Genomic DNA, 18,543 nt, shown 5'->3' with positions numbered 1-18,543 from the left:
ATTTTGGAAGAGTATATTAAGCTCTCAAAGACAAAAACTATTTTCGAGAGGTTTAGGACTGGATTTTCCTTAGTGGGAGGGATTTGAGTGGGAAACTCCTTGATGATTTTCCGAATGTTTTAGTTTGCTGTTTACCATATATTTTTATTTTTTTTATTATTGTTATGTTTCTGAACCTTTAGAATATTTATTGTGATATACTCGTCTCTCATTTCTCGTCTCAACTTAAAACAGGACTTTTGGTCCTATGGAGTTGGGAATTAGGTCACAAAAAATGTGCAATAAACTGCTTATACATAAGTTTATAAATATTCCTTTCTTAAAAATAAAACTTTAATCTGAAAGTTTTCTTTAACTATGGAATCAAGTCATGATTAACGTATTATTGAAAGCAAAAAAATATTGAGGAAATGTGAGGCGAAAGAAAAAGGCGCAGTTTGCTTACAAAAATCTGCAATGTCACAATGTTTTCAATGTCAATATTTAAATACAATTCGTAACTTCGTAATCCAAGCATTAGACGCTTTCTCACAATTCCTTTTAATATTCTTGCCGCAATGTTCAAAATACTTACCATAAACATAATATTTGTAATGTTGCAAAGTTTCAAGAAAAGCGTTTCTTCTATTCTTCAAAGAATAGAATTGCTATTATGATGTAATCTCTTACTGAAAGTTTTGAGGTGTACTGACCCATTTTACTTACGGCAAAGTGTGTTCTATGGAGAAGCCTGAAAGGCTAAGAGCATTCAAAATTTTCTTTCTCATTTTCTTTTGATGCTATTCTTTTCGACCTTATTAAAATATGGAGAAAATTATTTTGAGATTTTGGTAAGATGAGTTGTGTTATTTATCAAAAGAATACATCAATTCTCTTAAATCAAAACACAATATTGATTGGTTACAATATAACAAGACTATCTAGATAACAAATAACTTTTCTAATAGAAAATGATGCAAATCAAACTAATTTATCACAGAATAAAATACATTTGTTAAAACTAACAATGAAATTTTCAAATACAATTTTTGTTTTATTTGTAAACAATACTACCTTTATTTTTTTATAATAAAATACTAAGAATAAGGAAGAAAGTTAGTCAATTAAAAGAGATTATCAAATCAAGAAAAAAATCCGAATGTGTTCCTATGGGTTTAAGATAATTAATGATTATTGATTTTTTTACTTTAATTTTAATACACTACATTCGTATAATTATTAGATCCCAGTTGTGGTCCGACTGTAGTACTGAGGGCTGCTCAAAGGCAGCTCCTGACCAAAAACACTGGCAGTGCACTACTTTACATTTCTTTAACTTATGCTAATATTAAATTCAATAATATTAGAATTTTAACAGAATAAGGCTCTTAACTCTTTGTATCCTCGTCGGCATCTCCAGTTGCTGACAATTCCTTTGATTATAATGAAATGCGGGACCATATATAAGCTTTTAGATATAGACTATTTAAAGTTATATATCCATCTCTACCTCCGCATTCATCTAAAAAAATTTAATTCGGCTAAGCTCAGTTCGACAAGCAGGATCTTTTGATACCAATTTGGCGTGTGAGAACACTAGCGCTGATGACTTCATCAATTAAGTTTAAAAATAATCATTAAAAAGTTGAATTACAAGACCTATTTGGAACGTCAAATGAAAACAAGCCTTTTATTACCAGAATTTTTTGCTGCACAAGTATATTTAAACAAGCCGTTATGGCTTGAAAGGGAAAAATGATAAAAAACTTGACAATCAAATATAACCTTTATGAAATAATACTGTTTGAGATTCCATAATTCTGTAAATTCAAATAATATTGCGATACTGTGCCATTAGATGTTGATTAAGTAAGATTTTTAGTTATTTGACTCACATTTAGAACCGTAGGACACAAGACACACAGGAGTGAAGATACTTCGGACATGGTGTAGTAGATTTCGGGTCGAGGGAAGTGGAATAGTGATGCTCATGATAGATAATCTTCGACTGGAGGACAATTTAAGCAAAATAGAGTGTTCAATTAGCAAAAATACTGTATATAACGGTCTTTTGAGGTGATATGACACGCGTCATATGGATACAAAAGTACGCAAAAGAACTGTGCACTCAAAAATGTAAGCCACTAGATTGTTAAAAATGTAAATGTTCACACGACGCCGACGCGACGACTAGTCTAAGGGAATGTTCGAGAATCCTAACGCCTCATAATTGCGCCTCAGTTCGCGCGGCAACTGATTTAAACTGCGTAGTTAGACGCATATGATTATCTTGATGTTGTGTTATTTTGTAATTACTGCAAGCTTTCATACTGCAACTGGTTCAATAGACATTGTTTTTATTATAAAATGTCCAAGTGAAATTGCTCGACACGTTGTGGATAACATATAAAGTTGATAGAATATTCCAAAAGTAAACTGTGTTGTATCCGATTGTTGTCTGAGGAAACGGCGTAATTACACACATACAAATTTATACGGAATAGTCTGTTTTATGCGGCAATTTGTGTTCTATGAATTGGTTACTAACACAATTGTTTAAGACATAGTCTTCCACTGCTCTGTAACATAGTTTGAAATCTTTAAAGTTCTAGAATTTGAACGAGCGTTAACGGTTTTTGTTTGTTGCGTAGTAACAAGTACGGGAACCAATTAGCGCGTGGAATTTTTTATAAACGAGTTTCTTGAATTTTTCACTTGTTTAATTGAACTATTGAATATAAAGTTAATCAGACGGACAATTATTTCACGATTAAGAATTCTAAATTCTAGATCGACGAGATACGGACAAGTTACTGACGGACGACACATTGTCGCGTAAGAAACGTAGTATGTCAGGTCTGAGGTGGGTCCAGAACTGCGGAGACAAAACGATCCAGGACAAGGGCATCTGCGGAAAAACGGAGAGGGGACGGGAGGAATGATTCTAGAAGGCTCGTACCACGGCAAAACGTTTGAGATCGTTTGTCCGAATTATTCTTAGGTTATTGCATTATTCAAAACAAAAGTAATGTATCATGATATAATTTAAAAGGTAAGAGGAGAGGGGAATCATTATCATTTATCGTTCTCTTACCACACATAATTGTGCATAGGACACTGCATTAGAACACCAATCGCTGCGCATCTCGATTATTTATGTTACATGAAGGTAAGGCAATTAGTCATGCGCTTCAGGTACCAGTCTAGGGACTATGAAATATTCTAGTGTAAAAAAACCCTTTTAAATAATATCTCATATAAACCATGTCAGGAATTGAACCCGAGACCTTTTGCATGGTACGCAAATGCGCTGACCACGAGACCGACAATTGTAAGTTACAAGATTGGTTTATTTTTTATTTTGATATTTGATTCTCTAATAGAGAAATATCATTTTATAAAGTATTTTTAATGTAAAGTGGTTATAATTTAATACATCATACAATTATTAACAGATATTAGTTTAAAATTTTGAAAACAAAATTTATGCTTTAAACATTACACAAACATTAATTTGGTTTAATCAAAATACTAGTTTTACCAGATTACAATGCAAGAGGTCTCTAGTTCGATTCCTGACATGATTGACATGAAATATTTAATTCGAAATATTTTTTTACACTGCTTTATTTTATGATTAATATTATTATTCCCTGAAATGGCTCCTAAGGCGTAAAACTAAACATATTACCTTAATGCAACAATAATGACTAAGATACGCTACAGTTGGTGCACTAATGTAGTGCCCTATGCACTATTTGGTACTGAAAGTGTGCATCGTTCCGACGACTTCGTTTGATCGATGATTCGTCAGTATATGACTACATGTTTTTCGTGTATCTTCTTTAAAAAATAAAACAAACCAAGCGTCACCTTTATAAATACGATACATGTGTTTAGCATCATTCCACCGTCCTTTTGTATCAATCTCTTTCATAAATATTAAAAATCCCTCACATGCTAAAAGGCACTTTGAGCATTAATAATGTCAACCAAAGGGCACTTTATCTGCATTGCGAATGTAAGTATTGCCGTGCTGTGCGTATCGTGCCCGGAGAGTGCTCAAAACGTGTCCGAACCATGTTCGTTACGTGTTCATTTGAAGTTCAATTATTCACGTTATAACTACGCCGAAATGAATATATTTAGACCCATTTTCTTTCTCAATGACCCTTAACTCCCGACAGAGCGAAAATTACGTTATGATTTGTAGGTGCTGCTTTTATTGGATCCAAAGCTTTCCTACTAACGAATGCTGTTACGTATTACTGTTGAGTTGAGTTGAGAAAATTTGATGAATCCTTTTTAAGGCTGTATTCTGGTAAAACGAACGCAAAATTAGGAAATCATACGATTTTTCCATTTCCAATCGCGCATAAATAAAAAAATTTAAAAACATAAATTAGATTTAAAAAATATTTTTAAAGGTATTTCTGATAAAAAATATACATAAAAGTTTTATTTAACTAAAATATAATTACTTTTATACCGGCAGATTGCGCTAATTCAAATTTAGACTTAACTTAGATATCTGGTATCTCAATGAAGACTAAGTATTGAACAAAAGTTTGTTGTAATAATTTAGAGATAATAAATTAAAGATGAAAGTGGCCGAAGCCTAATTTTGATTTTCTGATTTTAAAAAGAAATACAAACATTTTAATCACATTCATTTTTTTGACATTTTCCTTTATTTCTACGTAAAATTATGCCTTCAGCAATACTAAAAAAAATAAAAAAATTGAAATTCTTTAATTAAACCTTTTTATTTTATCGTTTTCGGTAAGGGCAGGTATGGAGGTCATAGAAACTTAAAGGAGATGTTGTTTTAAATTAAATATAACAACCAGAATTATCTCATTTAAAAAAAGAAAGAAAATACAATTCTATAAAAAAACGATAAGATAAAAAGAATTATTTTCGGTTGACTCGGTAAAAGGTCTTCGAGTTTGCGAACTTCTTGAACTTTAAAGAAATATTTTGATTTTTCTTTCGACGATATCGTTTACGATTGAAAAAAAATAATTTAATAACATCAATCCAATGTATAAGGTATTTGAATTTCACACAAACAAATGCTATTATAATTGTTCAAATGATAGTAAATGTTTGTGGTGCATTTATGTTAAAAAATACGAAAAAAACGTATTAATGTGAAAATTTATATTATTTGATAAATACGAGTGATAACTAAAGCGTTTTCTCCCTTTTCCAGATTTATTTGAACATTATTTCATGGCACAAGTCAGCATTACTAATTTTGATGTAATTAGCACTAAATGCGTAAAACCACCATCAAAAAAACGACAGAGCGTCAGTTCGATGCAATTCTGCCCGCGTACGTAAAAAATGAGCATCGCACAAATTCTGATTCGACTACAAAACAAAAAATGAGGACCGTACCCACAGATGTTTTGTTGTCTCCGTTTCTCTCATTTAGAACATATTGTAAAAAATGAATCTTATTATTATATTAGATTCATTTATTACCTATTAAGTCAACATGCATTGGATTGGTAAAGTGTGTTGTTATCCCTCTACAGATGTATATACAAACAGTTTTTGTTTTTTTTGGATTTCAATAAGATTTTTTCCCTGAATTCCTTATAATTTCTTCCAATTTACTTGTTTTTTCTGGATTTTTCAAATAGTCTGTATAATAACTGATAATCGAAACATTTTCGAAAGTTTCAATCCTAAATAAAGTACATCCCTGTTGTTAAAAAAGCAGAGTTTGGCATTAGCACAAACACTTATTTATTAAAAAATAATTTATTTATGTTTCGGAACTCAACCATAAAGAAGTTCCTAGGTATCTACTGAAATTCGTTATTTAAATATATACAGAAGAGTTTTATATTTTGCTGGTGATATTGCATTCTTTTTTTTTGCTTTGGACATCAGCAAATCACACAAAGACGAAACAAAAATATAGAATTTTATTTATGTAGCGCCATTTTCGTAATAAAATACCTCAAGGGCGCTTTACATGGTGATTCTATTGTTAAGTTAATTTAATTGAAGCTTTTAAATTTGTAATTTAATTAAAATAATTTATTTTGTTGTCACGTGCTATGGATTTATTCAAATGATTTAGAGAACAAGTGGGTTTTAAGTTTTATTGAATTTTATTTCAAATGTCACTTAGTATATAGTTTGTCGAAAATTCGAGCATCAAAAATACATTTTGTGAACCAGCTAATAGCAGGCAAGCCAACAATTAGGCAGGACAACGTTTTTCAGGTCTGCTAGTGCTAAATAAAATACAATCACCTTACCCCCTATGAAGGCTTCAGTAACCGAAATAATAATTTATTTTTTTTGTTTTAAACAAAATTTATTATAAATAATGCAGTTTAGAATGAAAAATCCTTATGTGGTAAAGCAGTTTTTACTTTATGCTATTTTACTCGTGTTTTAATTCATGAAAAAAAAAAACACATGTATCCTAAAGGATATATAGCCATGAAAAAGGTTAACTACTAGGGTTAGCAAAACATGTTTTAGACTCTTTTGATTGAACAGTAGATTATTAATAATTAAATGTTTAATCTTATCGAAATACATAACAAAACAAAATAAGCTGATTTAAGTGACCACGGCAAACCAGTAATATACACTTTTTTGATGTTTGCTCGTTCATATTCTTTAAAATCATCTATGTGTTGCCATCTATATATTTCCTAATGTAATAACTTATATCTACATATAAGTTATTAATTAAAAAATACTTGGTACACTTCCACTTATGTATTTGACCAATTAGCGCTTTAACCATCTTATGAGCATCTTCAGACTGGTGAATATTATACAGTGTAAGGATAATTTATAAAAAAACTTAATATTATCTTAAGTGTAGGTACATTTAAAATGAAGTTGAAAAATATACGATTTGCAATATTTCAATGGAACAGAGTGAGACAAATTATTGGAACATGTGTTAGCGGTGTGCTTTAAGAGAAGATTTTATTTTATGAAAAACATTTTTTGTTTCATGACAATGTACAGGGTCTAACTAAGGAGGCTAATAAGGGTGAGTTTTTGAATTCTATCTGCTGATTTATCAAAATTCAATCGTTTTTATTTTTATCCTATTTATTTCTAAAATTCTAATCTAATCTATCTAACTTTTGACCTTTATGTCCTGCATGTAAATTTTTTATGTTTTTTGATCTGTCTTATTTATATTTTTATTCATTTAAATGTGATGCATAGTTTGATATATTGTTATGTAATCTATGTGAAGCTAAATGTTCTTTCTGACAATATTTAATTGCTCTCCCATTTTGTCCTATATATGAACCAAGACAAGTACATGTTGATTCATATATTCCGTTTTTTTTTAATTTGTCGACTTGATCTTTACTCTAAATTCTATTTTGGCCCAAAGATTTTTTTATTATAAAACAAAACTAATAGATTATTTTTTGTAACTTTATATTTCTATATATTTCCTATACCCTCTTTATTTTCTATTTCCTATATCCTATATATTTCCTATTTTCTAAATCCTATATAATATTTCCTATATCAATTAGTCGAACAATAGCATTTAGACCTACTTAAAGTTTTGTTGCTTAAAAATGTTAGTTCTTAAAACACTTTTAAACTCTCCTGGAAATTAATAACTTGATTTTACAGAAAATTCAAAACTTCCAAAACTGAAGTTAAAACTTATGTTTCCATTTTTTGCTTGGCTGTCTTATTTACATAAAAATTATTAATGAGCCCTTTTGGATAACATTCATTTAACAAAATATTTTATATTTTTAAAATTATTATTATGTAGTTTATGATAGTATTTTAAACATCTTTATTAATGTTGTCAGAGTCTACTGGTTAGTTTTATCTGGTAGTTTATTTTATAATATAAGTCCCTTATTTATTATTTTCGACTGCCTTTGTCTCGTTTTAGAATGTTGGATTTGATGTTATTCGGTTATTCTCGTATTGTGTTTTATTTTCTCGTCTACAATTCCAGAAGTGGCTAGCTTATGAATAAGTTTTAATTTATTATTTTTCGATCACACAGTCATATTCATAAAAGATAGTGGCATAATTATTTTCCCGCATAACAATTATTTGCTTACATAAAAAAGGCAAAAAACGCCATAATATATTTTTTCTTTTTTATTTCAGGGGACGGAATATATATTTTTTTGCGACGCGATGATTTACTTTTTGGTAACAATTCCACGCAGACGTTAAATCGAGGATTTCCCAAGGGTGGTAATTAAGGTCTCACATTGATTTCCTCATGTATGACCTCAAGGGACGAAGTGACCTAGAATAAAGGGGATATTCCCCTCAGGACCCGAATATCTCCGACCGAGCCTAAACAGGATCGTTAAGGTATAATTAGTTTACTCAGAATGTCCTTGCAAAGATGACCACAAGGGTTTTATATGAAATTCAAACTTGTGAACAAATTGAAGACCTCGTTTTTAAAACGTCAAATGTCTAAAATTTCAAAACTGATCATTGGATTTTATTATTCTCTATATGAGTCTATACAATCGAACTTTCCCAATGTTTCTGAAAACTTCATAGGTACCTCAAATTTACCGTTGAAAATACGGTATTTTTGTGAAAACAGCAATTTCCTACATCAATTTATTTGAATGGACATAAAATATCCCTAAATTAACATTTCTCCTATGATCACTCATTGTTTAACAGTTAAAAAAATGTTCTGGATTATTCTTGATAATCTGTTATGTTTTTAGCAATGTTTACTGAATATTTTACAAATCTAAATAAAAAAAAAATTGATACTTTTCAAGTTTCTGAAATGCCGCTACTTTTATTTTAACCATTTATATTTAGTTTTTATCGAAAACCACAAAGATCTAGAATCTAGATGTCTAAAAACAGCAAATGTCACAAAAACATTTTATTTAATATTAAAATAAACAAACATTTTTTTTTCAATTTATGTTCTATACAGCGCACTTAAAGTAAATGTTTGATTTTATTTTATCAAAACATATCAATACCATAGTAAAACCGTGATTTTTTTTTTAATATCCGAAGAATTGTTGGTTTGTAACATTTAAGGTTTTTAAAACAAGTTCTTCAATTTAATCTAATGTTGGACATTCAGGTTTAGCAATTCTTACGAAAGGTAACAATTTCAAAACCTTACCTCTCATTTTTTAAAGAAAGCAAATTTCGCACTCACTACATCAACATGCAAAAACTTTACGTCATGATGTAATTTTGCTACCGGGTTGTAGTCTCGTGACAGTGTCGCAAACTTACGGATCTGAGGTCCAAGGTTTGAACCCAACTCTGCCACAACTAAACTCTGATATGCCCAGCTTAGTTATTTACGAGGAAATATTCTCAAAACTGAAGTTAATTATCTTTTATTCGATTTTTTAAAGTATTTTGTTGTCATGTTATATTTTTTATACAATTTTCAGTATAGTAAACAATTTCAGTATTCAACATTTCTAAATAGTTTCCAGACAAGAAAACCTTTCATAATTTTAATACATTATTATTGTGTGAATGGAACAAATCACCCTTAAAAGGAAATAATTTGGTGAATGTATTTATTTCCAAAGTTATATGCATTAAATCAAGAATCATTCATTTTATTTATTTCTGAATAAAGAGTTCTCAGAAAAAGTGGTCTTGAGTCTTCATGTAGATTCCAGTGTTATTTGAATATCCTTGAATTATAAAAACCCAAATTCTGTGCTGAAGATATTTCCAACCGACCGCTTTTCCGCCTTTATTTACATATCTTGCTAATAATTAATTCAGGTTTTTGCTACAACGGCCGATTACAATTATCATAGTCATTATCATTTATCATAAGCCAGCGTGTTTATTGCGGTTTGTCGGTTTATGGTTGAATAATCCCGAGGTTACACATTCCCTCCTATTTTCCCCCACCACTGTGATGAGAAAGGAGATAATATTTGAAAGCCAATAAAAGACGAATAGCTTATTTTCTAGAATGTTCTAAAGGACAAGACCGCGAAATTAAATTCACCTCACGTAAATAAATATGTGTTTATGTTATCAGATGGTAAGGGGTGACTTTCGTTTATCATTACATTTACGGGTTGTAGTCCCGTGGGTAGCGTCACGGACTCCAGAGCAGAAGGTTCGAGGAATGAATCCCGCCCTGTCAGAAGTTATTTTCTATTTTCTAATGTGATTATTTACGATTTAAAGATAAAAAGTCCAAAATTCCAATATTTGGGTAAATTATAAGAACACAGATATTTCGTTTTTCATAACAAAAAAAACCTTATATTTATTTTTTTCATTTTACCAAACGTAAAAAATTCTTCGTGGAACTATAAATTTACTGCGTGACATTTTTGTCAACGTTAATATTCTAAGAAATCATCCCTTTAATTGGCCTCCATAGTCATGTGATTTAATCTCTTTGGATTATTTATTTTTGAGCTACATTATAATTATGGAAACAAACCAATTACTACTGATGCATTGTAAGCTAATGTCACATGCACTATTTCAAAAATGACTCCGAATTTGGTGGAAAAAGCATCTGTGTTGAAGAAAAAGTGACAAAAAATTAACAATTAGAACACACAACTCAACTACTATTCATGTATGACATTTATTTGTCGAATATCATTATGGAAAAAAATAAACTTGAATTTCATTATTTCAGAAAAATTAATATAAACACAATTTAAAATTCTTTTTTTTTTATTTTAATATTTTGAGTTTGTCGAAATATCTGTAGACAAAATACTGATTTTCACCCCTTGGGAGTCATTAAAATTAACAAATTACATGAGGGATGGAGAATATTTTAGATAAAGGAATATATAATTCCAGGCATTTATTTTATTTATTTTATTCATTTTATTAATTTTATTAATTTTATTCATTTTATTAATTTTGTTAATTTTATTCATTTTATTCATTTTATTCGTTTTATTCGTTTTATTAATTTTATTAATTTTATTAATTTTATTAATTTTATTCATTTTATTCATTTAATTCAATTAACTCATTTCACTCATTTCACTCATTTCACTCATTTCACTCATTTCACTCATTTCACTCATTTCACTAATTTCACTCATTTCACTCATTTCACTCATTTCACTCATTTCACTCGTTTCACTCGTTTCACTCGTTTCATTCGTTTCATTCGTTTCATTCGTTTCATTCGTTTCATTCGTTTCATTCGTTTCATTCGTTTCATTCGTTTCATTCGTTTCATTCGTTTCATTCGTTTCATTCGTTTCATTCGTTTCATTCGTTTCATTCGTTTCATTCGTTTCATTCGTTTCATTCGTTTCATTCGTTTCATTCGTTTCATTCGTTTCATTCGTTTCATTCGTTTCATTCGTTTCATTCGTTTCATTCGTTTCATTCGTTTCATTTGTTTCATTCGTTTCATTCGTTTCATTCGTTTTATTCATTTTATTTATTTATTTAATTTATTTCATTTATTCATATTTTTTGCTTACGAACTATAATTAATAATTAAAATAATGAGACTTTACTGGGGTTTTCCGTGCCGAGGACACTTAACAATATACTTTTTTAATATTACATTTGAGAATAAACAAAGATGACTAAGATAATTTACAAATATTCGGACAGTTTTAAAAACAAGGTATTTATGTACATCTATATTATTTATATTACAAAACACATAATGATATGCATATTTGTCTTTCATTATTTTCAAATAGCTATCAAAACACCCGGAATGTTTGTATTTTCAAAAAGTTGAGTTCATTTTCATCATTCCATGTCCACGAAGATCTTTTGAGTTAAAGAAGTTGAGTTACAAAGAGGTCATATTTTTTTTCTGAGTTCTAAGAATATCCATTATGATACTAGTGTCAACTACAGTATATAAAGTGTTCTCGTTCCATCCTACAAACACTTACCTTCTGAACACCTATGGCGTTCATAGCCCAAATTATCTCGTTATGGCGGGCGTGATCTCATAACTGGGGTACCAACACTAACTCATGTACTCGTAATCACTTACACCGTGCTGATAGGGGTGGAAAATACATTTTAAAAATACGCATGTTAGAAAAGTTATACTCTGGCATGGAAAAGTGCTGGGTTCAGTTGGATAAAGAGTATACTTTGTAAAATAGAACCCAAACCCTAGTTTAGTATTACTCTTAGGTAAAAAAAAAAACAAAAATTCAAATCTAATAAATATGAGTTCGCCTTGTTGAAGGTTCTGGATTCGATTTCTGCATGTATGGGAAATATTGATTGAAAGTTGTTTCTACGCTGCGACATTTAATTTTTCCCGGAGATGCACTTGGTGCCTAAGACTGATCACCTTACCTGCTTTGTAGCAAATATAATTTGGCTACGCTAGGTTGGTAAATTATGATGGAAAAATTGAAAATATGAGCATAATAAATGATCACGTAAACCAATAAATAACAGCAATGTAAATGTAAAGACATCCATATTTTCTCTTCAAATAATATTAGGTAAACTTTTCCGTGGTCGGTACTTGACTACAGAGATTTGTAAGTATTAAAAATACTGTTGATGAAATCCGGACTGGTCCTAAATGTACAAAAATCTATAATAACCTTTTTTCAGGTGACTACAAGAAATAATTATGTTTCTTTTGAATCTCAATAATATAAAATAATATTGATTTTATAGGTAGTTCTACAGTATGCACTGAAATATTTCATGATTTTTGCACCGGCTTCTAAAGTGTAAAACTGATCACCTAACCTTTAATGCAACAAAAATAAACCAGATACGCAGTGATGGTAGTGCCAATGCAGCGTCCCACCCCAGCGACTTTAACATATTTAAAACATGAGCAGAATGGGGAATGTTACAGATAAACGCTCTGTAAATACACTAAGCATCCATATTCCCATTCATGATTTATGAAGGGCGATTCGAAGAGTGATACAAAAAATATTTCTATGTCTCTTAATTTTAACGGAAATCTTTTGTTCAATTTTTAATTCATTATTCTCTTTTCATTTGTTTTAGACAATAAAAACTATATTAATTTCTTTTGAATCCTTTAACAATGCCAAGTACAATAATGAAGAACGAATGCCAAGAGACTGAGTGAAAATACTTGTCAGGTAAAAAACGAGCGCATTGTTGGCTATCATAGAGAAAATGAATGAGAAAATTCCGGGAATAGAATATTTCAGTAGAGTGAATGAAAAAAAAGAAAATATTTTGTTGGGGAATTTTTCTCTGCAATTTTACTGTCAAACCTGTTAGAAAGCATTTTCAATTTCCAAAACTATTTTTAATAATTATTCATCGTTCTCTTTTCCATGCCTTATCAATTTTGATTAGCGCACAGCATTGTTGCACAGTAATTTTTAGTTACATGAGGGTATTGGGTCGCCATTGGGGATTCCAGCTTCGACACAAATTTGAGTCTCGAAACTGAAACGAAATTCGGAGACCAAGTCTTGATATTTTGATACTAATAATAATTCGTATAAAAAAATAGTGAATGTAGTAAACAAATCACATCAAAGAGGTCATTCTCAATCTTCACGGTTTTTGCGTTTTGTTTTAAAAATATAGTATGTTCAAGTATGTGGAGTTAACATAGTGTTGAATCTAAAATAGTTCTTATCTTAGAGTATATACATCTACCCTAAGGTTCTAATTAACTTATTTAAAAACATTTTCACTGAAAGTATCAAAACGCGGAGTCAGCCACCTCCACGTCAACTTATAAGTTAAAATATGAAAAAAAGAAAATGAAAAAGATTTCTCATAAAATATAAACTGGTCAGGCATTAAACAAATTACATTCTACATTTTAATAATCTAAATTTAAGAAACTGAATTTGTATAACAAATGCAGCGTATCTCTATCATCTGGTATATGAAGATAAGGTGATCAGTCTTACGTTTTAGGTGGCAGACCAAAAACAATGAAATATTAGGTGTTTATATTAGTTGTGACCGTTTTTGTGAACACTAAAATTAAAACAAATGACTTTAGGTTAAACGTCATTCGAAATAAAATATTATAAGATATTTTGTTTACTTTCACGTTGGTTACGCCACATGTTCACAAATAGATATATATTTTATATCTAGCACATTTGCTAGGATGGGGCGTTCGGATTTGTTTACTACCTACGGGACCCTGGTTAAGATGTTGCATTTTTCCTACCGTGGGTACCTATACTGTCCCGGCGCCAGAACAACTATTGAACCGACCGTGTGCACATGTGATTTTCATATTGTCATCGCGATTGCAAAAAAAGATATTTTTGCCATCAATAATATTAAATTAAGTATTAAATCTACGGTGTGTATAATTCGTCAAGTGCTCCTTCTCCCTGACATCAAGGTAGGATCTGATCCTGACTGCCGCAGCAGAAGTAACAGCAATAGAGCTGCAAGAACCCAGTATAAGGTAGGAAATGCAATCATTGTATTTAGGGTTCTGTGGTAAAGTGAACAGAGGATAACGCATCCATCGAATCAGCCCCACGAGCGTGCTACTGCTAACGGGCAAGTGGCGCGACCACACGTTATTACACAATAATTTATTTGATTACTAGCCTTCAAAATGGAATATCAAGAAGTAGAAAGTGACCATTTTCGACACTTCTTTCTGTTCGCGTTCAATTAAAATAATAAAGCTACCAAAGCTGTTCGAAATAACATAAATTATTTCAAATCATAATTGTTGTCAACTATTTAAGAAAAATACATATTGACTAATTGACACTGCGGTATAGTTACTGGAAATGACGCTCCATACAACGCCAGGTTCAAATTATATTCTGAAAATGAGTGTCATGCCGCATCAATATTACCATGCAAAACGCGTAGTAGAGTAAAAAAGTCTAACTCACTATGCCAGTTTACCATGGACTCAAAGCTGTGTGTCACGCCGTTGACGCTGTTACACATTTACTTAACGAGTAAAATACTAATTCCCACCAAATACCGCTCAAGTGCGGAAACCGCAAAGACGGGTGGTTAGTGTCGCATTTTTTATACCATCATCATCACTCCATATCTGCTCCCTAGTTGGAGCATACGGTGTCCACAAAGATCCTCGAGGCATCTCTGTCGGCTGCCAGCTACTGTGAATCCTCCCAATTCAGGTTCGCGTCTCGTAGTTCTGACTTGAACTCCCGACAAACAGTCAGCAGTGGATGTTTAGGACTTCGAGAACCTGATGCCTTGTAAAGTCGGCAAGCGCGGTTAAGGATCTCAGAAGGCATCCGCACTATCGGCAGTACTGTATTGCCTCCGCTTGATGACAGTTGTCACCGGGCTTTCTGAGTCTGTTCTCTTATTACTTCATTACTCACAAACTCAAACCACCGGACACCTAAGATTTTTCTGAGACACCTTTTCTCAAAACTCAATATTTTGCAGTTTTGGGCTCTAGTGAGGTGCAACAATTTACATCCATAGAGCAGAATAAATTATTTTTTGCATACATAAGTACATACTAATGCTAATTTTCTATAATTGTTTTTTTTTTTAAACGGACATAACTTGCGTTCACAACTTATATTTTATTGTTTCTGTTTTAGTTCTTTTAACGGTATACTGATCATCATTTAGAAAAGATTCCAGTAGAGAACATTTGATTTTTATTATTTAATTCAACGAAACGCTAGCCCTGGTTTTTTCCTTGAATAAAAGATCAGGAAATAAACAAATTTTCAGGTAGTCTGATAAGGGAATATTATTAGCAAATGGCACAGGGTTGGCCTGGAAAAGTAGCGTCGTTTGCGGAATGACCCATAATGCTTTACGGGGCAAATTTCTTACACGCGTAAATAGGCCGAACATTACCTTACAAGAAAACTGTTTCTAACTTGTTTTACGACTGTTAACCTTTCTGCAGTTTTCCCCCGCCTGATTTACTTTTTATATTTAAAAATTATTTTTTTAAATTATTTATTGATCAAGTAAACATATAAAAATTTTTGACTCCGTGCATTGGTATAATTCGATGTTGACTTTCAAAATTTTTACAATAAAAATGACACTTTTTAGATTCACAAATTTTTATAATTTCAAATATGACACCTTTTAGACCCTCACATTTTAATACTTTCAGGTCATCTCATCATGCTTTTTATAACTTTTCACATTATTGTCATTCATTCAAATTAGTTTGAGAGTTAGTAAGTTTTTAATTACTATTTCAACCAAATCTTATTGTAACCGTTCATCGTCATCATCATTTCCCCTTTCTGCACCCAGTGGTACATAAGGCACTGCATTATGGATTCAGTTACAGTGTATTTTAATAATTTTTGTTACATTTTTCTCGTCAAACATTGCTCAAAGAAATATATTTATATCATTAAAATTGTAAAAAAAAAGTAATATTTTTTATTAAAAAAAAACTTTTAAAGCCTTTAAAATGTTTAAATTGAAGACAACAATGCACTCTATTAAAAGAGTTTTCTGAAATAAAACGATGCTTTAAAATTAATCTGCTTCTTGGTTTATTTTCTATTACTCTTCTCAATAAAAATGGTATATTAAGCGAGGATTTATTATAAAAAGAAAATATTCATTAAAAGACGTTGGTTCTTTATTTGATTATATGCCAGAACATAGCCCAATATTCGAAAACGCCTAAAAGAAAATTCTGTGAAAACATTTAAAAATATTAACACAAGAGAGATGGTTTTCTCATTCCACACCAACAACCTCCGAACTTATTTAACGTTTTATCTGTAAAGTTCTAGAAATTTATAATAAACCACGATAATCTAACACTAGATCACATCTCTACATTTAAAATTTAATGGCAAGGTAAGCTCTTTTCATTTCTATGAAAATAGCCGAGGTTTGTTCCTCAGCTTTTTATCCGGTTTTAAAACAATTTGTAAGCGAAGGTATAAAATACCTCATTATGAAAATAAAACTGTGTCGTAAGTGAATTGTGTAAGACTAACAACAAAGTTTTATTTTCATAATAATGTATAATGAAGAAAAGAATGCCGATTCAATTAATGATATAAAATACCTTATTAAGTGATGAGATCAAGTTTTAATCAATGTACATGTAAGTGTATTTATTTTAATTTAAAAAAAACAACTCTCGTGTGCCTGTGATTTAACACGAACCTACATAAAATACGAGAATATGAATATTTTTCTTATTTTTTTATAATATGAACTTGTGTTTTTTGTAATCTTCAAAAGAACATTTTCACATCGCATTTGAGAAGAAAAATTGCTTGATTTTTTTTCAAAAAATATTTATCCTTGGTATGCGAAGAATAACTTTATTATAGATTGAAAGTGACGTCAATACAACAACGCATCTGCTAAATGATATTCTTTAATATAAAAGATAGCACGAAAATAAAACCTTTAACAAGGAATGACCGGTGTATTTGTGTTTTTTCAATTTATTTTGCTGTACTCGTAACAGGCCTAAAAAATATGATTATTTTTATAAGTTAAATATATGGAATTATTAAACAATGTGTTTTCGTGTTTTTTTTTTAAATATCTGAACTTCAAAATATTCTGTCGTTTGCTTGATGGAACACGATGTCACAGCCTCTTAATGAGAAATACTAACGACCTTATAATTAACTTAAATAGTTTGATTGTGTGAGTATAATGAATAAAATAAAACCAATTTAACTATCGAAAACAGGAATCAAGTTATATTAGAGTGAGGGTCACACCTTGGACTTGTGATCCGTGTGTCTGTGATACTAGCACGTCAGTACGAATTGGTTTGAATAACATTATACATTGAGGGTTGTGGTCTCGTGTTCCAGACTCCAGATCAGAGGGTCGAGGTTTTCTTCCCTTTTCAAAACAATCTCATTGATAATATCTCTAAAGATTATTTATGTTATATTGAAAAACGATTTAAAAGACGATTTATTGTACTATTTTATTATAAGTGGATAGTAAAATATTTCAGTTAATCGAAAAATGTCCAAGTTTATTTAAAATTAGGTATTTTAACTGAATAAATCAAGTAATAAAGAAAAATATATTCTTTAAAAAAAAATAGATCGGTACATGCCTTTTTTATTATTGGAGTATAAGCTTTCAATGTAATAAATGAATTCCAAGTGGTTTTTTAATTTAAAATTCCAGATAAATTCCTTAATAACGACCCTTATCATAAACCCGCTAACAAACGCACAAGGAATTTATTTTTGATCTCAGAATTTTGAGAAACAATTTTAACACGTGTATTTATTTCTTCGTGAACGAATTTAAAATACAAAAGTTTAAGGAAAATTACAAACTTCAAAAAATCATTGGATTAGGAAAAATTTATTGAATTATTTGGCGATATCAAATTCATATTTCCGATTTCACTTTATGAAAGGTATTTTGTTTACAATATTCTAAAAATGAGACGTTTTAGCATTGAATTCAATTTTAATCCAATCTTAAGGTCAATTGATTCAAAATTTTAATTTTGTGATGTGAAAAAAGCTTTCAACGAATATGTTTTATTTATTTTTAAGTCATTAGAAAGTTAATTGTAGAACTTCATTGCTGTATAAACGAAACTGTTTATTTTTTGTAGTTCTAGGTTGTTCGCAAATTAAATTATTTGACGCTCTT

General features: G+C 30.4%; 1 protein-coding gene across 4 annotated transcripts in view; it reads right to left on the bottom strand.

Annotated features, from left to right (window-relative positions):
- LOC148278294 (zwei Ig domain protein zig-8-like) overlaps window positions 1-18,543 on the bottom strand; it is a 144,665-nt gene that overhangs the window by 63,679 nt on the left and 62,443 nt on the right. The window contains exon 1 of one of the 4 annotated variants that reach the window (XM_088231632.1): window positions 1,875-2,808. The exons of the other annotated variants lie outside the window; for them this stretch is intronic. Coding sequence (XP_088087758.1) covers window positions 1,875-1,971 — 97 coding nt within the window. The 5' untranslated portion in view covers window positions 1,972-2,808. Of the gene's footprint in view, window positions 1-1,874; window positions 2,809-18,543 lie in introns of those variants that run through there. 4 annotated transcript variants of the gene reach the window in all.

Source organism: Micrasema longulum, unplaced genomic scaffold (assembly GCF_059751315.1).
Source record: "Micrasema longulum isolate JH-2025_06_02 unplaced genomic scaffold, ASM5975131v1 h1tg000898l, whole genome shotgun sequence".
In the NCBI taxonomy this organism is placed as follows: Eukaryota; Metazoa; Arthropoda; class Insecta; order Trichoptera; family Brachycentridae; genus Micrasema; species Micrasema longulum.
The sequence above is the reverse complement of the archived record's forward strand: the minus strand, read 5'-3'. Positions and strand labels throughout refer to the sequence as shown.